This window comes from Xyrauchen texanus, chromosome 26 (genome assembly GCF_025860055.1).
Source record: "Xyrauchen texanus isolate HMW12.3.18 chromosome 26, RBS_HiC_50CHRs, whole genome shotgun sequence".
Lineage (NCBI taxonomy): Eukaryota > Metazoa > Chordata > Actinopteri > Cypriniformes > Catostomidae > Xyrauchen > Xyrauchen texanus.
Window position 1 is genome coordinate 31,182,272 of NC_068301.1, and position 23,100 is coordinate 31,205,371.

General features: G+C 36.3%; 1 protein-coding gene across 3 annotated transcripts in view; it reads left to right on the plus strand.

Moving 5' to 3' along the window:
• The first annotated feature begins 1,354 nt into the window (after nt 1-1,354).
• The window catches only part of LOC127620250 (dysbindin-like), a 62,473-nt gene continuing 40,727 nt past the window's right edge, over nt 1,355-23,100 (plus strand). For all 3 annotated transcript variants that reach the window (XM_052093412.1, XM_052093414.1, XM_052093413.1), the window contains exon 1: nt 1,355-1,624. In XM_052093412.1, coding sequence (XP_051949372.1) covers nt 1,582-1,624 — 43 coding nt within the window. In that variant the 5' untranslated portion in view covers nt 1,355-1,581. The remainder of the gene's footprint in view (nt 1,625-23,100) is intronic.

Below are 23,100 nucleotides of genomic sequence, written 5' to 3' on the forward strand. Positions count from 1 at the left end.
TACATCCACATGAATGGTCAGACCCAGGGTTTTACAGCAGAACATTGCCCAGAGCATCACACTCCCTCTAAATGCTTGTCATTTTCCCACAGTGCATCCTGGTGCCATCGTTATGAGCATTCTGACCGGTCTGCGGCTACGCAGCCTATTACGCAGCAGGGTGCGATGCACTGTGTGTTGTGACACATTACTCCAGTAACCATCATTAAAATGTTCTGTGACTTGTGCCACAGAAGACCTTCTGTCGGTTTGGACCAGATGGAATAGCCTTTTTTGCCCTCACACATCGATGAGCCTTGGGCACCCAACACCCTGGTTTGTGGTTGTCCCTCCTCGGACCACTGTCGGTAGGTACTCATCACTGCTGAGAACCCCACAAGACTTGCAGAGATGCACTGACCCAGTCAGCCACAACAATTTGGCCCTTGTTGTCAAAGTTGCTAAGGTCTTTACTTCTGCCAATTTCTCCTACATTCAAAAGGTTGACTACGAGAAGTGACTATTCGCTTACCATCTAATTTACCCAGACCTTGACATGTTGCCTTGTTAGGAGATGATCAATGTTTTTTGCTTCACCTGTTAGTGATCATAATTTTTTGGCTCATCTATGTGTTTGTTTGTGTGTGTGTGTGTGTGTGTGTGTGTCTGTGTGTGTGTGTGTGTGTGTATATATATATATATATATAAATATATATATATATATATATATATATATATATATAGTAAGTTCTAATGGCTATGTAAAATAATGAGATCAGGCTGTAATATGTCCTTTGAAGTCAGTGGAAGCACGGCCCATAGAGTGTTACTGAAGCTGTGCTTGTATATGTGTCAATGGCAGATACCAGTACCATATTTTTGGCCATGTAGTGTATGTACTGTAGGGTTTGTTCAAAAGTATAAGTATAAGTGATAGTAATAGTTACAATTTCCTTAACAAATTCCATTAAAAGTGTGATATTCGTATCAACATTCAAGAGGTGGATTTATGGCCATACTAACATGTATTGACTTTTGGGGTGAGCAACTGTGGTAAACATATGTTTGTGTGGTTAATATGATGAGCATTAACTACAGTATACAGCCACATATAACAAAACTCAATGCTTTAACAAATGTGAAGGGTTATTACAAAGATTTTTTGTTACAGGGCAGGAAAATGTGGTTATATCATCCTTCAAACTCACACTCCCTTTCTTCTCCTACCCCTTCTAATGATCCTTTCCCTGCTCTGTCAATGCAATTTTCCCCTTTAGTCTCTCTTTGAACCCCTCCTGAGATGCTGAGTGGTACATTCCTATCTACTACTCACTGCTGTTCTGCCTCCCAGTCCGTCAGACAGCCGAGTGCTTTGTGCATGCTGCCTCTGCTCCACACATCACACCGAAGCATCACTGACTGTGTATACTGTAGGTGTGTGCAAGTGCATGTTGTGGTGTGTTACAGCAAGATTGTGTGTAGACTGGATGTGTAGGAGGTGGTCTTTGCTGTAAACGGACCCCTCCCTCTCCCACCCCACCCCCTGCCCATTCTGGCACTCCCACTGCAAGACTCCTGGACAGAGCCAGCAGCAGCTCCGGGATGTCTTCCCCAGGATCAGCCAGTGGCAGCAAGAGGAATTCCTGTAAGTGGCAACTCTCTCATGGTTTGTTTTATTTATAGTTGTTGAAGTATGTTCGAGCAGCATTGACCCGCAGTGCTTCTGTGCCTCCGCATGGGTTGTTTACAAATGAGTGTGCTGGAACGCCAGCTTTTGATCAGTATTTCATACACATGTTCTGTAGTGGACTTGGCTTGTTTTGTTCGTTTTCGGAGTCTGAAAATCATGGGTGAAGTGCTGAAATGCCTAATTTAGTATGTTCTGATGTTTATATATTACTAAGGCTGTCAATTTAATGCATACTTTTAGTACAATTTAAGGTGCACTCAGATTTCTTTTGTTTATGTTTTGCTGGCTTTAATGGCAGTCGTCTTGGACTTATACTGACACCCAGTGGCGTGGATGCAGCAACAATGCATATCATTATGTGTGGCATTGAAGAAATGCACTATTCGCAGTTAGCCACTATTAATTTATTCCACAAACAAAAGTGTCCGATAGCAGGGGAATTACTTAGATAAAGTTAAAAGTATGCAGCTTCACACTGGACCAGTGTAATCTGGTTAGAAAGTAAGTAGTTACTGTAAGTAAATTTAAGTCAAAAGTAGTCTGTCACATTACATATTAAATGTGTGTGATCAAATTACAGTTACTGCCTTTCAATTAATTACTTTTATGTTCATTACTTGGGTTACACATATTTATATTATTTATGTAAAATACATATAAAACATAAATGATATTCCTATGTACATATGTTTGCATTTCTGTGACTACCGAAGTGTCACTAACGAGTCATTGTAAGGGACAAACATGTGGTACCAAGATAATGACTTGAGTTCAATAATCTGTAAAAAGTATTTTAGAAAGTAACTTAAAAATAAAGAAATTAGTAATGTATAATGTGATTACTTTTTACATGAAGTACTGAGTTGTTAAAAAATGGTGTAATTGCACCTCATTTTAGCTTATCGCAGCCCATTCGGCAGGTTTCCGGGCCAACCCACCAGCCTGCTCAGTTTTCCAGATGGCCAGTCTGTCCCTGATCAGCCCCAAAGTGCGTTGGCCCACCAGGAAAATGCCTGGTATGCCAGATTACCAGTCCAGGCCATGGGTGGAGCACAACAGAATGGAAGAGACCCCATTTCAAAATGAATTGTAATTCAATTCAAAACAAGTTTATTCATAAAGCACAGTTTAAAACAACATGTGTTGACCCATGTGCTGTACAGCAGCCAATTTACAGACAGGAAATATAATAAAATATTACTGATACAAAGACACTGATACAAAATACAACTTCTAAGGTTGGTTAAAGGCAGGGAAAAAGGTATATATTCAACTTGGTTTTAAAATCATGTATTGTTGAAACAGTTCTAATGTAAATAGGTAGACTGTTCCACAGAGCAGCTATCGCAAAAGCACGGCCAGCCCTCAGCTTTAGTTTAGACCTAGGAACTGTCAATAGCCTCTGATCTGAGGATCTACGTGATCTCAGGGGATCGTGTAAATGTAAAAGCTCGGCTCGATACAAGATTAAAGGATTTAAAAACAAATAATAATAATTTAAAATAAATTCTTTAATGAACCGGAAGCCAATGAAGAGCACTTAAGATTGGGGTAGTAATTTCACGCTTATGTACACCCGTCAGCAGTCTGGCTGCAGCATTCTGGACCATTTGCAGTTGAGCAAGGGATGCATGGATAATTCTATATAAAGGGAATTGCAATAGTCTAGTTGGGCAAAGATAAAGGCATGAATCACTTTTCAAAATCCTTCAATGACAAAAATGGATTGACTTTAGATAAAAGCTAAAAAAATTTTTACAACAGAATGTATCTGTTTGTTGAACTAAGGGCACTGTCAAAACAAAACCTAGATTTAGTTTTTACTGATGATTTATGGAAAGGTGCCAGGTGGCCCAGATTAAGATCAGGGGGACCAGAACTATCAGATGGCCAAAACATAATTATTTCAGTTTCAATATCATTAAGAATTGAAAAAATTAGTGATATCTGTGATTTTAGATCATTTAAACAGTAGGTTTCATCTATGTAACAGTGAATTTATATCCCATATTTCTTAAAAATTCTTCCTAATGAAAGCATATAGAGAGAAAACAGGACAGGGCCCAAGATAGAGCCCTGAGGAACGCCACAGTTAAGAGGAGCTGACGCAGATGAGAAATCCCCAAGATGAACTTGCAGTGGACATTCCGTTCAATAAATATGGAAATAAAACAATATGTTGAGTTATTTACTCTTGTGCTATATTAAAAAATGTAAAGTCTTTGAATTCAAGGTAACACATTTCATTAATAATCCATTTGTTAAAGGTCTATTAAGGTGTTTCTTATTGACAAATAATTAATTTACAAATGCATTGTAAATAATTGATGTGCAGTAATGACCACATGTATAAAAAGGGCAACTGTTATGCAATACTTGCCAAATAGAAAGCCATTTTACCTGTTAATGTTAATAACATGTATTCAGCATTATTAACCTATGAAATTTCAGTACAGTTTAATGGTCATCATGCTTTATTCTATGATATATGTTGTGAATGAGCATGAAGAGCAGAAAGATGTTGTTGTAGAGGATTTTAGGTAAGTTGGGACACCACTTGAGGTAGCACGATTCACAACATCAACGTGACAAAGAAAGTGGCAATGCAAGCGAGTCAAGACAATACAGTAATGAATATAAAAACAAAGCATATTGTAGCTAAATGACATAATCATGCCTTCTAATTTCACTATAATTGTCTGTTCTTGCTAATTTATGACTATATAAATCAAGAATTAGGGCATTTTGTGTTTTTATTATTAGAAGTGTATTTATTAAGCATTTATAACATGTAAGTAAAAGTGCTGACTAAAAAGTGTAAAGTGTTACCAAATTATCTTGATTTGGGGCTTTTCTCAGCATATATTGTTTATATATGCAACAATTTGTGATTAATCATCCTATCATGTTTTCAATCAGAATTATTCCTTATAATTCAAGAATGCCAAAAATGACCACACCTGGAATCGCAAGTTCGAATCCAGAGCATGCTGAGTGACTCCAGTCAGGCTTCCTAAGCAACCAAGTGGCCTGGTTGCTAGGGTGGTTAGAGTCATACTGGGGTAACCTCCTCGTGGTCACTATAATGTGGTTCTCGCTCTCGGTGGGTACCTGGTGAGTTGTGCCTGGATGCCTCGAAGAATAGCGTGAAGCCTCCACACATGCTAGGTCTCCGCGGTAACGCGCTCAACAAGCCACATGATAAAATGCACGGATTGACGGTCTCAGTCATGGAGGCAACTGAGATTCGCCCTCCGCTGCCCAGATTGTCACTACGTCACCACGAGGACTTAGAGCACATTGGGAATTGGGCATTCCAAATTGTGGAATAATGGGGAGAGAAAAAAAAGGATGCCAAAAATTAGAGATCTAAAGACAAAAAGGCTTCTTTGATGTCTGTCTTTTCTGTGCTCAGAACATTTCTCTTTTAGCTCTAGAGTCACTGTTGCTACCGTCTCCAGCTGCAGCTTTCAAGCTGTGTCCAGTGCTGTATCTCACAAGAAAAACTTTTGTTAATATTTAATTACTTGTGAAGATTTTGGTGCACCAGCGAATGGAATTATAGCAGCATTTATGAGTCAGTGTGGAAGCTGTGTGTGATAGAGCAAATCCTCAGGAGACAAAATTGATACTTAGTTTTGATGGAGCACAGAGATTGTGATCACACACATACTTACATAAAGAAAAGCTTGCATCTCTACATGTGAACATGGCATGCAGGTTTTCCTGTGCGGTTAACTCTGTTTGGCTTTGCACATTGATTAGTACTGCTGAAGAGCTCTTGAAGTCTTGCTCTTGTGATTATGAAAACCACACCCATCCCCCCCGTCCATCTCCCCCTCCTACTTGATGCAGGATGTGATTTACGGTCAAGTCTTCAGCGCTCAGAGCCAGTAAATATCATCCCAGCACACCTTTAATTTTCCAACCCACCCACTCTATACAACCCTCAAACCACTCTGCTATCAAAACACTGTCACAGTGATGGCTTGTTATTTTGTCTCTACAATGTTTGAACACATAGGGGTTTTGCTATTACATCATGGAGAGGATACGCTCATTATTCTTTAAGGATCTTAACGACATCATGAAAGGGTTTGACACAAGCAAATGTTCTTTCCTGTCTTGACATATTTCTTCTTGATATGGGAAATTATATTGCTAATGCTAGTATGTTATATTGCTATTGCTAGTCATGGCATTTGTGGTATCATGGGGAGGGACATTCTCTGACTGACATATCACACTGTGAATTCAGTGACAGTAGGTCAATAGTTTTGTTGTTGATATCGTTCTGTGCCAACCAAAATTCAAACCACTGCCCCCAGTGGCAAAAGCTGGAAGCGTTGTTGAACAAACAGTATAGTAACATGTGATCTCCAGTTATCAAGTGAAATGTCTACAGGGTGGCTCCAAAAGTGAATTGTACTTTTAGTAGTAAATGATGTGTGATCATGTTGCATTCTCATTCAAGAGAGCATTTTATTGGACAATTGTTTGTATGTGCCCCTGTAAACTATAGGGATCATCAGTAATTTTAGTCTATTTTCTAAAAAACAATATATATAGTCAAATAGACAAACTATGTATTTAATGTTGACTTAAAACTGTATATCTGCTAAGTACTTTTATCTTCTTAGATCTACAGTTGCATGTAGAAACCATATAGCCCTCAAAGCTAACAGACAGATGCTAAAAGCCAGACAACTGCAATTTAGCAATTCTGATTTCACTGGGTCTTTAATAGGCTTCAAGAGACACCCATTTGTTGCTAAGTATGAACTCTTGTTGTATAATCCTGTGTTGGATTTACACACAGCAGTTTTGCTGACAGCTAAATGCCAGTCTGTCAGTGACATGACAGAGTGCTATTGAACAGAATTGAGCAGAGAGCACTACTCTAATATCAGAGTGTCTTTCCTCTCAGCCTGATCTCTGCTTTTATATGTGTGTGTGCCAGGATCACTTGTTTTTAGATTAAACATTAATTTTATTTAAATCAGCATGTGACAGAAATGATTAGTGTCTTCGTATTGGGTTAATTTGGTCTCTCTCTCTCTCTCTCTCTTACTGGCATTCCTGGTGTGTTCAGACACTGCAATTATTTCATAAAGTTCACAGTTGGAGACACAGACTGGATTTGGAGCCTTTGGTGTGTGTGTGTGTGTGTGTGTGTGAGAAGAATATTTAAGCTCTATAGGTCCATACAATGCAAGTAAATGGTGACCAGAACTTTGAAGTGCCAAAAGCTTATAAAGGCAGCATAAAAGTAATCCATAAGACTCCAGTGGTTAAATATCTTCAGAAGAGATATGATAAGTGTGGGTTAGAAACATATCAATATTTAAGTCTTTTTTTTTTTACTATAAATTGTCCTCCCTGCCCAGTAGGTGGCGATATGCACAAATAATGTGAATAGCCAAAAACAATAGAAGAAGAATGTGAAAGTGAAGTTTGATGGTAAGAAAGGACATAAATATTGATCCGTTTCTCACCCACACCTATCATATCACTTCTAAAGATATGGATTAAACCACTAGAGTTGATTACTTTTACACTGCCTTTACATGCTTTTTAGAGCTTCAGAGTTTTGGTACCCATTTACTTGCATTTTTACAGGGTTAAAATATTCTTCTAAAATGTTTATGTTCAGCAGACGAAAGAAAGTCATACACATCTGGGATGGCATGAGGGTGAGTAAATGAAGAGATCATTTTTTAAATATTTCTCTTATTCATATGGCTTAGTAAATTAACTAAATAATTATTTAAATAAAATCTAAAATGCCCAAATGGGTTAGGTTTAGGTGTAGATTTAGGTTTAGGTTAAAAGGATATTGCTAGCTCAATATAAAAACAATAGAAGTCAAACAGAGGTTTTGTACTCATGTGTGGAATTGAGTGTTGTGTGTCATGCTGCATTACACACAGTGCTGGGCTGATTATTTAGAATTGTAATTAGGTTCTGATTTAAAATTACATGAATAAAATGCAATAAGCAACATAATCTCAAAGATTACATTTTTGGGGTAATCTAATAAATATACTTTTGGATTGCTTTCAACCTAATTCAATTTTAGTTTGTCACATGCAGTTGAGTAGGATAATCATTTAAACATAAAAGAACAAAGTGAAAGATATGCATTACATTCTTTATTATTAACAAAAAGAGCCTCACATACAGTAAAGAACACTGAACACTGAGATTTTAAGTGCATAAATCAATAGCAGCATTACTAATATTAATGACCAAAAAAATCAACATAAATTTTGAATTAATATAAATAAACAAAAATTACTAACACCAACGATGTTGCCTAGGTCAAAGTTTTCATCTAAAACCCTGAAACCCTTACTGCCTACTGATAGTCCATCGGCTATTTCAAAGCTGAGGAGCAAGTTATAATTTTTTGAGCAGTAAAAATATGCTAAAAGAGCTTAATATTTTAACATGTAGTTATTATTCCTGTTCACACATACAACAAGGTAAATTACAGGAAAGTCATTCTGTTGCCTTTACTGGTAAATGTACCAAATGTGCTGTTCACTCATACCATCAATAAGGAAATGTATAGGTAATGATACAACTTCACATTAAAGAAAATTGCCAGAGCAAAATTTACCAGTACTTTCAAAAGGTTCATACTTGACCTCTAAACTGGAAATTTTAGGTAATTTTCTGGAAAAGGCTGTATGTGTGAACGCGACTACAGATATTAAAATGATCAATAAATTATTAACAATTTACTGCCATTGCATAGTTAATAGGTAGCCATGTAATCTATAAAAAATGTATGTTAGTCTGATTACAAGTATTTAAAATGTAATTAACCAATTACAAGTGCTTGATCTTTGTAATCTGATTACATTACCCAGATTACATTTAATCAATTACTACCCAGCACTGATTACACCTTGTAAAGTACAGGTAGGTTGGCACAGCAGCACACTCAGAGTTGGAGAGCACCTGGTCAAACAGGTGCTCCTATAGAAAAAAAGCTTGTGCTGCTTAAACTACTTAACCTCAGTGAGCAGTGAAGTGTGCAGGGTAGGGTTGCACCAGCTGTGCGTGAGGTCTCCCGTAAATTAAGACTTAGTAACTACTAGCTAGTTTGTAATTAAGTCAGTGCTTAATTTGGTTGCACCACCTGTTCTTAAGGCAAGACTTAACTAGTAGTTTGTAAGCTTTCCGTAAAGTAATGCGTAGTCACATAATATGATGTTTACCTGTATTTATCCAATAAGCAGCCTTCAAATTTATACACAGAAGTGTTAAAAAGCCGTGAATTGATGTTCAAACCTTGTCTGCTCATGTAACATCATACTGTATGTCAAAAGGATTGAAGCCTGTCACGCAAAACATGAGCTCATTGATATCATAAAATATCAGTCAGCTTTTTTATTCCATCCGTTACTCCTGGTCGGAGGCTTCCGTAAATATTTAGTTTATACGTAGGGTTACGTTCTACATATGTTTAATGTTGCAACGCTCAAATATTTAGTAGTGCGTAAATTGTGACTTATTGCCCATTTATGCCACAAATAGGCTAAGTTGTAACGTACGTATAGCTGGTGCAACAGGCCCCTGGGGGCTGAAGGGGTATATAGACATTTGTAGATAATGGACATGGCTGCTCAGAAAGAGAGCTTGAAATAAAAGGCTTTTTTGATGGAAGATCTCTGCTGCTACTAATTGGCAGACAGTGTGTGTGGTTGATAGAGCAAAAGGACTCAGTGTGGTAGGAGGGTTGGGGTAGAGCATGGGAGAGGATATTTCTGTTGGACCCACATAGAGTTCTATATATAACTGTGAGATATAACTGGTGAGTTAACTGGTGAGTTATATCTGATCAGGACTGGACGTTATTTCATAAAAAATTATTTCAGTGACATTTTAAGGGGAGGAGACGGACCAATCGTGTAAATGAATGGGAGAAATTAAAAGAGCCAATTGCCTTTTTGATAGAGGCATTGCAAAACTCTCAATATGATGGCTGTTAGAAGTCCCGCCTTGCAGTTAAAAGAGCCAATAGCATGTTTGTTTACTCTAGAATGTGCAAACGCATTAGCTAGACTTGCCTGGTGTCAGATTTTTTTCCAGATTTTCCAGACAAACAGTTTTGGAGATTTCAGTCTTTCCCCATTCAAGTAGAAGCTGTACTTACATGACTGAAAATAGCTGCCTGGATGCATTATCAACATGGCTGCTGAGTGATCTGACATACCTTAAAGGGACATTGCTTCATAAATAAAATGGAACTTCAATCTTGATTTGGATGACGAACAATCGATCCAATCGATCCAATTAATGAATCCAATCGATGGAACAATCGGTTTTTAGAGGACCTGTGTCCAGCCTAAATTTATTCAAGTCATTATGTTGTCATGCCTGATGTCTTTGGACAGAAACATACAGTATTCTATGCAAGTACACAGACGTGAAAGCCTATCCAACAAACTGCAAGTGTGCGCCATGTTGTACATACTTAATATGTTTTCTAGTTTCACTGTTGCATTAACAGACCTCAGTTCTCAAGAGGGTGATACATTTTGTACTATTAAACCAGATGTATTATTATTCAGGTAGCTATAAACTTGGCAATATTCTCTTCAAACTGTTGCTGCTGCAAACTACATTACAGTAGTTGACCTGAAAGAGAAAACTTACCATAGAAGAAGGCGGTTTACGTGGTTTACTGACAGTTTATAATACCTACTATGGCACCGCTTATGGTAATGCTGACAATGAGTCATACTTGAGTTATTGCAAAGGAATTCGTTGTGGAGTGAAAGGAGGAAATGGGAAACAGGAAATGTGAGCTTCAACTCAAAAGGTTGGCCTTTAATGATATGTCACCAGAAAATGCTTTTCAGCTTCCACACAAACAAACAACTTCTGCAGTTGAAATGTGACTCTCTCTCCTCACCTCTGGCGTGGTTCCTCCTTATATCGCTTTCCACAGTGCTTACTGCAATCAGAAACAGGTGTTAGATATTGTAGCGCTCAGGTGTGTGCACCCTAACTGCTTTCTCTCTGGACGAACGCTCGACCACACACCCGCCGCAGTCATGAATTGTGTTTTGACAAATTTTGGAACGCAATGATGTGTGAAATTACGCTTACAAAGGTAGAAGCATTTGCTTTCATTTACTTAACAATGGAAAAGATCAACTTAGTCTCATAGAATGAATGTTACTATAACAACATTTTTGCTAGTGCCGTTTAGTTTCCTGGTGAAATGAACAGTAGAAACACTACAACAACTGTGCGTTTTATTAACTTTCACACAAATCATTGGTACTATGGATGTTTATGTCTTAATAAACACATATTTTTTGCTCTATTACTCACACCCTGATATGCTATAGTATCGAAACACTTTTACTCTAACAAATAATTTGAAAAACTATACATACAGACCCACCTACATTTAAACAAATAATCCAACATGATTAAATTAGTTTTTCATGTTGAATTTGCTTTTTGAACACTATTTGTTAGGTTTAGGTGCTGGTTTAAGGTAAGGATGTCTGTTTTTATTCGCCTCTCATTTATCTTTTTGAACACTATTGGTTAGGTTTAGGTGCTGGTTTAGGGTAAGGATGTCTGTTTTGTTCACCTCTCATTTATCGTTTTGAACACTATTGGTTAGGTTTAGGTGCTGGTTTAGGGTAAAGATGTCTGTTTTGTTCACCTCTCATTTATCTTTTTGAACACTATTGGTTAGGTTTAGGTGCTGGTTTAGGGTAAGGATGTCTGTTTTGTTCACCTCTCATTTATCTTTTTGAACACTATTGGTTAGGTTTAGGTGCTGGTTTAGGGTAAGGATGTCTATTTTGTTCAAGTCTCATTTATCTTTTTGAACACTATTGGTTAGGTTTAGGTGCTGGTTTAGGGTACGGATGTCTGTTTTGTTCACCTCTCATTTATCTTTTTGAACACTATTGGTTAGGTTTAGGTGCTGGTTTAGGGTAAGGATGTCTATTTGTTCAAGTCTCATTTATCTTTTTGAACACTATTGGTTAGGTTTAGGTGCTGGTTTAGGGTAAGGATGTCTGTTTTGTTCACCTCTCATTTATATTTTTGAACACTATTGGTTAGGTTTAGGTGCTGGTTTAGGGTAAGGATGTCTGTTTTTTTCACCTCTCTTTTATCGTTTTGAACATTATTGGTTAGGTTTAGGTTAAAGTTTTAGGTTGGGGAGGTACATTTTACTCGTTTAAACATCCATCTAATATTTACCTAAAAACCTCTTCTGATTACAACATAATTTCACTCGCCTTTGGTGCCCCCTGCTGGATATTTCACTGGGAAACTGTAGCCAAACATGTAATGAATTTGGTTTGCAGAAATGTTGCCACTGTCACATACATTTCATGAGATCAGGCTGGAAAAGACTTGTCAAATCTCAAGTTACAAGGTTTAAGTCAAGTTGTGAAGTCAGGAAGTTTTGCTAATAAATTATACTAGAAACAAAAATCCTGACATTAGATTTTATGATTGTATTGTAAATTATTGACATTAAGAAGGTACATCTAAACATACCAGTGTTATGTCGACTACCATATTTTATACAAATATGCATTTATGGATTCATGTGTTCCATGATTATGATTTGTAAAATAAAGAATATGCAATGAAATATTCCTGGTATAACAACATTAAATGTTTAACAGTTGCCAGTTATTGTGGAATATAAATCTGTTTTTCATATCTCCTATCAAACATACCCAGACACAATTCACTTTCTTGCTAGAATAATGCATGTAAACTAAATTCTTAAAAGTTGTTTTTGAATGACATTTCAGGCTAAACAAAATTATGTAAAAATTCACGTAACAGTTTTGTTGTTTTCTTGTCTTTTATTTTGACATTTTACCATGTCCAAGTTCTTGCGTCATGGTCTTTGTTCCTTAAGTCCCTCTTTGTTTTAGCTGCCTTGTCATTGGTAGTTGTCTTGCACGTTCTTGCTTCACAGTCTTTGTTCATTCAGTCCCTCTTTGTTTTTAGTTGTGTCTTGTCATTGGTGGTTGTAGATTATGCCTGTTACATCATTAAGCCCTCATGTTTGTCTTTGTTGAGTCTTGAATGTATTTTTTGTTCTTGCTGGCCGTCTTTTCATTAGTTCCTGTTCATAATCAATTTCAAGTCAAGCTCTCTCAAAATAATTTCTCTCAAGATTTTCTTCACTTCCACAATACATACTGAACAGCACAGGTACATCACTTAGATGTCTGTTTGATGTGTGTGTTTACATCTGGAAGATGTCATTTTTAGGTTGTTTGTTCATATGGACATTCCTGCAGCAGATTTTTTTAAGATGTCCATTAGATGTTAATTAGAAACCGATGCTTCAAACACACACACACACAGCAATGCTAAGAATGCAACACATATATGCACTTTTAGGAATTACATTCTGAAACATTTCAGAGTGCATCAACAAGCAAAATCAAGCTGATGTTGCTATAAGAGTCTGCATTTATGTTCCTGCTTGGAGTGTTTCAGGAGAGTTTTTACAGTTCTAGCAGTGTATAAAGTAGCACACCTCCCTTTCAGCCAAGCAGCTCTACAGAATTTTGTTTTACTAACCTTTAAAAATGAAATAAGCGTGAGAATACAAAGTTCTTATATTGAGCATATGAGCTGTGATGGCACCTTTCCGCCCATTCAACCCATATCATACGGCACACAAAAGACATTGACAGCCACAGGGAAGAGCTAGAGTATTGTAAAGGGCCACAATAAAAAGAAACGTCAATAAAGGTGTAAGGGAGAATTGCTCAGGCCTGCTTTCACAGCCAGCGGATGAGCTACAATCACTCTCCCTCCAGTAAACCACATAACCATATCAGTTTCTCTTAATAATTTAACTATGGCTAGAGCTGAAGCACATTGGTTTGACTGCTGTCTGAGAGAAAAAGAGACCATACAGTTCTCAAGACAAGAAAAAGGACTAAGGATTACTTTTTTTAGCTGACAAATTACAGAGTCACTTAATAATCTTTTTTTTTGGTAAAAAAAAAAAAAGAAACATTTTTAGACCAGTTCACAGTGGATGGAATTACCTGTGCGATGCCAAAAATAGAAAACAAGCGATCGATAGAATGTACCGTCGCCCGCATGTACCGTCCCTCCCCACTGCTGATAAGGACAACAACTCTGATTACTGTTGAAAAGATACCTTTTATCACGTCTCGTTTGCCGTCAGGTTAGGACACGGTGTGACTGTGGCTGACTGTAGCCTCCTCTGTGTTTCTGTTTGATTTCTGAGTACTCCGTTCAAAAAAATAAGGCTGGGCATAGAAATGCATTAATTCTTCGACTACAAACTCTTCAGACATGTTTAGTAACTGTTCTCTGGTTTATGTGTAGCTGTGTTGTGTTCTGTTGTCGCTAACAATGTGGAGGACCTGTTTTTAGATAAACAAAATTAGTTTTCGTGTCAAAGCCCCAATGACGCGAAGGGGCTTCGTGAACTGTTGCTCTCATGCTCTATCATGAACGCATACAGGACATCAACGGTCAGTAAAAATTTGCACTGAATAATACATTCGATTTCAGTTTGTTTCTCACCAGACCTAATCATATGCTTTCATAACGATCATGAGTCTCATGGAATCATTTATTAGACTTCTGAATTATACTTTTGCATCCTTTTGAAGCTTGAAGTGGTGGTCACCATAAACAGCCATTGTTAACTGACAGTTTTTTTTTTTGTTTTACTGTAAATGTTTATCTGTCTACATATTACTGCTTTGACCAATTCAGTAAGTGACTGATTCAAACAATTGTGAGTTTGTGATTAATTAATTTTAATCTGATTAATAAACAGCTAATTAGAGTAATTGGTTCACAATTTGGACATCGCAGGTTGCAGTGTCACTGGTGTAAAGATGTAATGCACAGATTTTTCTAATGAAACATGATAAAACCGCATATTAACACAAATAAAGTTTTATGACTATAATCAATGGTTTCATTTAAAATTTTAGTTGTTTTATTTCTCGTTGAATTTGAAAAAAATTCATGTCACAGGAAGTATCTTTGCCACAATGCAAAGCTGCTCATTTCGAATGCTTACACAGAAATAGTTGAGAGTTGATTTTAAAGACTTTTCCAAACAGTAATAGCCTACCTCAACAACGTAACTTGCGTTTTAATAGGCTGCGGTGTTTACATTCTTATAGTCATTGACTTGAAGGGATTATGGGTTCAACTCCTAATGCCTCTCCAATTAGAGGCCACTCAAAGAGGTCTGTGGCACACTGCAGCTCTCCATGTTGTGGTCACTTCAGATGTGTCAAAACCCCTGTCAACCCAGTTACAAATCCAGACTGGTTGCCAACACCTCCCTAAGCCTGTCATTCTCTCTCAGACATGCTTTTATTCTTATTTCTGGCATGTTCCTCCATCAGCTAGCCCAATAACACTACAGCTAATGGAACAAGACATGAGCACATTTGCTGCAGGAAAGCAAGATGCAGTTTTACAGAGATTAAGTACATTGTCATTACGTATATACTACCGTTAGTCAATATTTAAGTAAGCAAAGGCTTCAGGGTCAATTTGATTTATTAGAGCTATATACAAAATTACTGGTTTTTATTAACAAAAGACAAAGCCAGAAAAATGCTGTGGTTTCATTTGAGAGTAAACTCAGTTCTAAAGTATAAAATTAAATCAGATTTGAAGTTACCCTGAAAACATTTGTTCATCATTTATTTTGTGATTTATATTTTAGTTAAATAGTTAACATTTTTCCTGTAATCTTTTTAGTGATTCACAACAACAATTATAAGAAAGCTTCTAGCTGCTTTCAAATGGTCAAAGGTTTAATTTGTTATTTTCCTTGGTGGAAACCCTAAGAGCATATAATAGAACAGCTTATTGCCAATATAAGCTGGTCTCCTAGGACACAGACTAACATCCTGTTATCTGCTGTTAGAGCAGTATCTGTGTGGTGATGTCAGAGAATGACATCCTCTGGGTCACATACTTCATCATAGATGAAGAGGTCAGAGATCACTGCTGAACACTCCTTACAGTTAGTGTCATGTCGTATCATGAGAGAAATGCATGTAGGGTTGAGTGCTAGAATGTATTGAGCTGTGTGAGCTGAAATTGTAATTCAAATTTCATTGACCCCTTATACCTGAGACAATACTGTTTTCTGAAGAGGACAATGTTTAACAATAACAATAATCTAGCTGCTAATAATAATAATATTAATTATTATTATTATAAAAAGCTCCAGAGCTCCACCAATCAGTTAAGGGAATAGTTCACCCGGAATGAAAATTCTGTCATAATGTACTCACCACGTGTGAGACTTTCTTTCTTATTCGAAAAAAAAAAAAGTGTATTAAATATTCTGGTCCATCTTCTTAATACAGTTGCCAAAGTGTTCACATGAGAACATATCATTTACAAAATATTGCAAGTATTGGCACAAACATGCATCACGCTGTGAACAAGCTTCATAAACCAGATTGATCTCACAGTGAAATCAAAACAGTAGGTTTACTTTTCTTTAGCTAAAATCCATCTGGGCTTACCGAAATAAGAAACACTGCCCCCAATGGCCAAAGCGGTAAGTATTATTGGGCGTATGGGCAATGTAAGCTCCATTTTCTGGGTGAAATGTCCACAGAGGGGTGCCAAAACAAGTTGTTTTCAGCTGTACAGCTGTAATACAGTGAGAAATGCATATTTTATCAACTGTACCCCCCAACCCAAACCCCTATCCTAACCATCAGTGTAGTAAAATTATAATGTTATAGGGAAAAATGCAACTCCCGAATCATGCTCGTCACTGATTATGCAAAAACCATTACTTCCTGGTTTCAGCGCGGGAACTGAACCTGGGTCTCCCAGGTTGCTGACGCAACGCGCTTAAATGGTGCCACTCTCGGAAACAACATGCTAAATTTCCGTTAAATCATGTTACATGAACATGCAATGGACGGCAGATATTCACTAAAACATTATGTACATTTCGGGTTGCTTCTTACCAAAACATATGACTTCAGAAGACTTGGAATATGACACACAAGTCGCAATATGTAACTACTTCTATTTTATTTTTGGGTCCATTTTTAAAGCTTTAAAGTGAGGCATTATCCATTGCCACTGTATTGAGAGGGCGAACTAGGTTATTAATTTGTTCCACAGAAGAAAGTCATATGGGTTTGGAATGACATACGGTGAGTAAATGTTGACAAATTTAAAATTTTGGGTAAACTATTCCTAAAGGTTCACAGTATTGTAATAGTTTTCTTATTGGCAAATGGTTGGTTTAGTTCAAAGTCTTTATTGAAGATTTATTTATTTGTAATCTTGAAAATGAATGGAAAATAAATCTTAGGGAACAAGGTCACTAAAAAATTAGGCTACTGTTGCATTCTGTTGCGTCATGGATTTGACCCTTTATTTTTCTGACTTGCAGTTCTTCCACTTGTGTGCACAATTATATAGCCTTTCCCATCTAGCCGGCCTCATTAATAAGGCATCCACTAACAGTAATAGGTTCATAATAATTCTCATTCTTTTCCTTATTGGTTATATTTCAGTGGCAGTTTTTTTGACTTAGTGAGCACTAATGGATTCCTGCTGACTGCTACATTTGTTATCTGCAAGGCGTATGCAATGTTATGGCCCTGGACTTTATAGATGTAATAAATAGTCCCATTTACAATGGACAGTAGGACTATACGGAGTCTTACTTTTCTGGAAGGAAGGAGGAACAACTGCCATAGGGGTCAAAACATTTTCATTTTCACACTTGCCTTTGGTTAATGTTCATTCCGAAAACTCATGGACTTGACGAGTGTACATGATTGACAGTATTTTTCTGGCTAAGATTCCCTATGTACCTGCCCTGCTGTTTTATGGTCCAAAGCACTCTGATGTGCTCAGAACTGGAGAAAAATGACAGAAAGAGGCCATCTGATCAACTCAAGTGAAGACTCCCCTATGTTTAGAGCCCTCTTATCTAATCATCTCCTTGTCAGGCTGCCTAGTCCTTTCAGACAGGCTATCAGACTACTTCACAGATATCGTATCATATTCCTGGGTTAAAGTGGTATTTATAGCTTTATCGATACTAAGACAGAATGAAGAATGAAGACAGTAGTAACTGATACCCACTGCTGGACATGCATCTGCTGTAGCTTGTGGTTGTGCTAGTTAGCTTCATTCCAAAAACATCTTGCCAGAACGTCTATAAATATGCTAGCAATGTTTATTAAAGACACCGTTAAATCTGCATTGTAGTGGCTTTTAGACCAAAATATGTCGCACTATACAAAGTATTACATTTCAGTTCAGACTTTAAGCCATTGAAATAGAAAGTGGTTTTACTGCTCAGGAATAACTTACATTTCTGTATTAATTTGCAAATTAAAACTTTACTTAAGGAGATACCACAGCACAAAGGCATCGTTTTGTAAAATCTTTAGTCTTTTGATAGAGCTTTAATTTGCATCAGCTCATTTGCTTATGTTGACCAAGGTACATTGGAAGAGCTGCAGTTTCCTCTCCAGAACACATCTCACAATCTCGGTTGGCATGATGAGGGTGGCACACATTTAGCATGGCTGCATTTTGCCACTATTAAAGGACAAATCTCCTCTACAAGCCCATCTAGTCAATTCAAATCAACGTTGACATAAGATGTACAAATCCAAATGGGTAAAGAAACAAAACCCTGAAGCACACACTTACATAAACCGTAGCATCTATTTTTGTCCTCGTGTCTTCCATCCGCCCTCTCATTCTAGTGGCCAAAGACTTGTCTTCTCATGCATAAGGGTGGCCTTTATTTAGCATACCTCTTTGCTTGCTTTGAAAAAAATAAACACAGAGACAAACATTCCGGCAAATGTTCGTAAGCAAACAAAATGATTACCTTCTCCAGAGAGATGCTCAAGATAGCATTAGTGAAAATAATGCTCATTAATCTTGTTTATGGGTATTGTTAATGTCTCTCGAAAGCTTTTCATAAGATTTGCTTTAAACAAAAGGGTTTCAGAGCCCATTTTTGCAGCAGGATATTCAATGGATAAAAACGAAAGACAGTTCCTTCCGGAATCTACAGTGCATCATGTAGACATAAAGACCACAATAAATACAAACAGTAATACAACAACAAGCACACATAATTAAACAAGTCAAATATAAATAGGAAATATATAAAGGGTAGCAGCAATGGGAAGATGATGATATGTGCAACTGTAAATTATGAACATTGTATAAGTACTAAGTGAATATATTTGAACACACTTATTTCACATAGTAATGTAATAATAATACTGCACTTGTTGTGAGTGAGGTAGAGTGATACTGTTGTTTAGTCTTAGTTGGTAGGCCAGTATAGAAGTATACTATTCTGCAGTATATACTTCAGAAATAGTAAGAGTTGTATGGTAGTATGCTGTTCTGCAGTATATACTTCTGAAATAGTAAGAGTTATATGGTAGTATGCTGTTCTGCAGTATATACTTCTGAAATAGTAAGAGTTGTATGGTAGTATGCTGTTCTGCAGTATATACTTCTGAAATAGTAAGAGTTGTATGGTAGTATGCTGTTCTGCAGTATATACTTCAAAAATAGTAAGAGGTATATGGTAGTATGCTGTTCTGCAGTATATACTTCAGAAATAGTAAGAGTTGTATGGTAGTATGCTGTTCTGCAGTATATACTTCTGAAATAGTAAGAGTTGTATGGTAGTATGCTGTTCTGCAGTATATACTTCAGAAATAGTAAGAGTTGTATGGAAGTATACTATTCTGCAGTATATACTTCAGAAATAGTAAGAGTTGTATGGTAGTATGCTGTTCTGCAGTATATACTTCAGAAATAGTAAGAGTTGTATGGAAGTATACTATTCTGCAGTATATACTTCAGAAATAGTAAGAGTTGTATGGTAGTATGCTGTTCTGCAGTATATACTTCTGAAATAGTAAGAGTTATATGGTAGTATGCTGTTCTGCAGTATATACTTCTGAAATAGTAAGAGTTGTATGGTAGTATGCTGTTCTGCAGTATATACTTCTGAAATAGTAAGAGTTATATGGTAGTATGCTGTTCTGCAGTATATACTTCTGAAATATTAAGAGTTATATGGTAGTATGCTGTTCTGCAGTATATACTTCTGAAATAGTAAGAGTTGTATGGTAGTATGCTGTTCTGCAGTATATACTTCAGAAATAGTAAGAGTTGTATGGAAGTATACTATTCTGCAGTATATACTTCAGAAATAGTAAGAGTTGTATGGTAGTATGCTGTTCTGCAGTATATACTTCTGAAATAGTAAGAGTTATATGGTAGTATGCTGTTCTGCAGTATATACTTCTGAAATAGTAAGAGTTGTATGGTAGTATGCTGTTCTGCAGTATATACTTCTGAAATAGTAAGAGTTATATGGTAGTATGCTGTTCTGCAGTATATACTTCTGAAATAGTAAGAGTTATATGGTAGTATGCTGTTCTGCAGTATATACTTCTGAAATAGTAAGAGTTATATGGTAGTATGCTGGTTCTGCAGTATATACTTCTGAAATAGTAAGAGTTGTATGGTAGTATGCTGTTCTGCAGTATATACTTCTGAAATAGTAAGAGTTATATGGTAGTATGCTGTTCTGCAGTATATACTTCAGAAATAGTAAGAGTTGTATGGTAGAATACTATTCTGCAGTATATACATAAAAAATAGTAAGAGTTGTATGGTAGTATAATGTTCTGCAGTATATACTTCAGAAATAGTAAGAGTTGTATGGTAGTATGCTGTTCTGCAGTATATACTTCTGAAATAGTAAGAGTTGTATGGTAGTATGCTGTTCTGCAGTATATACTTCTGAAATAGTAAGAGTTGTATGGTAGTATGCTGTTCTGCAGTATATACTTCAGAAATAGTAAGAGTTGTATGGTAGAATACTATTCTGCAGTATATACATAAAAATAGTAAGAGGTATATGGTAGTATGCTGTTCTGCAGTATATACTTCTGAAATAGTAAGAGTTGTATGGTAGTATGCTGTTCTGCAGTATATACTTCTGAAATAGTAAGAGTTGTATGGTAGTATGCTGTTCTGCAGTATATACTTCTGAAATAGTAAGAGTTGTATGGTAGAATGCTGTTCTGCAGTATATACTTCTGAAATAGTAAGAGTTGTATGGTAGTATGCTGTTCTTTAGTATATACTTCTGAAATAGTAAGAGTTGTATGGTAGTATGCTGTTCTTTAGTATATACTTCTGAAATAGTAAGAGTTGTATGGTAGTATGCTGTTCTTTAGTATATACTTCTGAAATAGTAAGAGTTGTATGGTAGAATGCTGTTCTGCAGTAGATACTTCTGAAATAGTAAGCGTTGTATGGTAGTATGCTGTTCTTTAGTATATACTTCTGAAATAGTAAGAGTTGTATGGTAGTATGCTGTTCTGCAGTATATACTTCTGAAATAGTAAGAGTTGTATGGTAGAATGCTGTTCTGCAGTAGATACTTCTGAAATAGTAAGCGTTGTATGGTAGTATGCTGTTCTGCAGTATATACTTCAGAAATAGTAAGAGTTGTATGGTAGTATGCTGTTCTGCAGTATATACTTCTGAAATAGTAAGAGTTGTATGGTAGTATGCTGTTCTGCAGTATATACTTCTGAAATAGTAAGAGTTGTATGGTAGTATGCTGTTCTTTAGTATATACTTCTGAAATAGTAAGAGTTGTATGGTAGTATGCTGTTCTTTAGTATATACTTCTGAAATAGTAAGAGTTGTATGGTAGTATGCTGTTCTGCAGTATATACTTCTGAAATAGTAAGAGTTGTATGGTAGTATGCTGTTCTGCAGTATATACTTCTGAAATAGTAAGAGTTGTATGGTAGAATGCTGTTCTGCAGAATATACTTCTGAAATAATAAGAGTTGTATGTTAGTGTACTATTCTGCAGTATATACTTCTGGAATAGTATAGTTGTATGGAAGTATACTATTCTGCAGTATATACTTCAGAAATAGTAAGAGTTGTATGGTAGTATGCTGTTCTGCAGTAGATACTTCTGAAATAGTAAGCGTTGTATGGTAGTATGCTGTTCTGCAGTATATACTTCTGAAATAGTAAGAGTTGTATGGTAGTATGCTGTTCTGCAGAATATACTTCTGAAATAGTAAGAGTTGTATGGTAGTATGCTGTTCTGCAGTATATACTTCTGGAATAGTAAGAGTTGTATGGTAGTATGCTGTTCTGCAGTATATACTTCAGAAATAGTAAGAGTTGTATGGAAGTATACTATTCTGCAGTATATACTTCAGAAATAGTAAGAGTTGTATGGTAGTATGCTGTTCTGCAGTATATACTTCTGAAATAGTAAGAGTTATATGGTAGTATGCTGTTCTGCAGTATATACTTCTGAAATAGTAAGAGTTGTATGGTAGTATGCTGTTCTGCAGTATATACTTCTGAAATAGTAAGAGTTATATGGTAGTATGCTGTTCTGCAGTATATACTTCTGAAATATTAAGAGTTATATGGTAGTATGCTGTTCTGCAGTATATACTTCAGAAATAGTAAGAGTTATATGGTAGTATGCTGTTCTGCAGTATATACTTCTGAAATAGTAAGAGTTGTATGGTAGTATGCTGTTCTGCAGTATATACTTCAGAAATAGTAAGAGTTGTATGGAAGTATACTATTCTGCAGTATATACTTCAGAAATAGTAAGAGTTGTATGGTAGTATGCTGTTCTGCAGTATATACTTCTGAAATAGTAAGAGTTATATGGTAGTATGCTGTTCTGCAGTATATACTTCTGAAATAGTAAGAGTTGTATGGTAGTATGCTGTTCTGCAGTATATACTTCTGAAATAGTAAGAGTTATATGGTAGTATGCTGTTCTGCAGTATATACTTCTGAAATAGTAAGAGTTATATGGTAGTATGCTGTTCTGCAGTATATACTTCTGAAATAGTAAGAGTTATATGGTAGTATGCGGTTCTGCAGTATATACTTCTGAAATAGTAAGAGTTGTATGGTAGTATGCTGTTCTGCAGTATATACTTCTGAAATAGTAAGAGTTATATGGTAGTATGCGGTTCTGCAGTATATACTTCAGAAATAGTAAGAGTTGTATGGTAGAATACTATTCTGCAGTATATACATAAAAAATAGTAAGAGTTGTATGGTAGTATAATGTTCTGCAGTATATACTTCAGAAATAGTAAGAGTTGTATGGTAGTATGCTGTTCTGCAGTATATACTTCTGAAATAGTAAGAGTTGTATGGTAGTATGCTGTTCTGCAGTATATACTTCTGAAATAGTAAGAGTTGTATGGTAGTATGCTGTTCTGCAGTATATACTTCAGAAATAGTAAGAGTTGTATGGTAGAATACTATTCTGCAGTATATACATAAAAAATAGTAAGAGGTATATGGTAGTA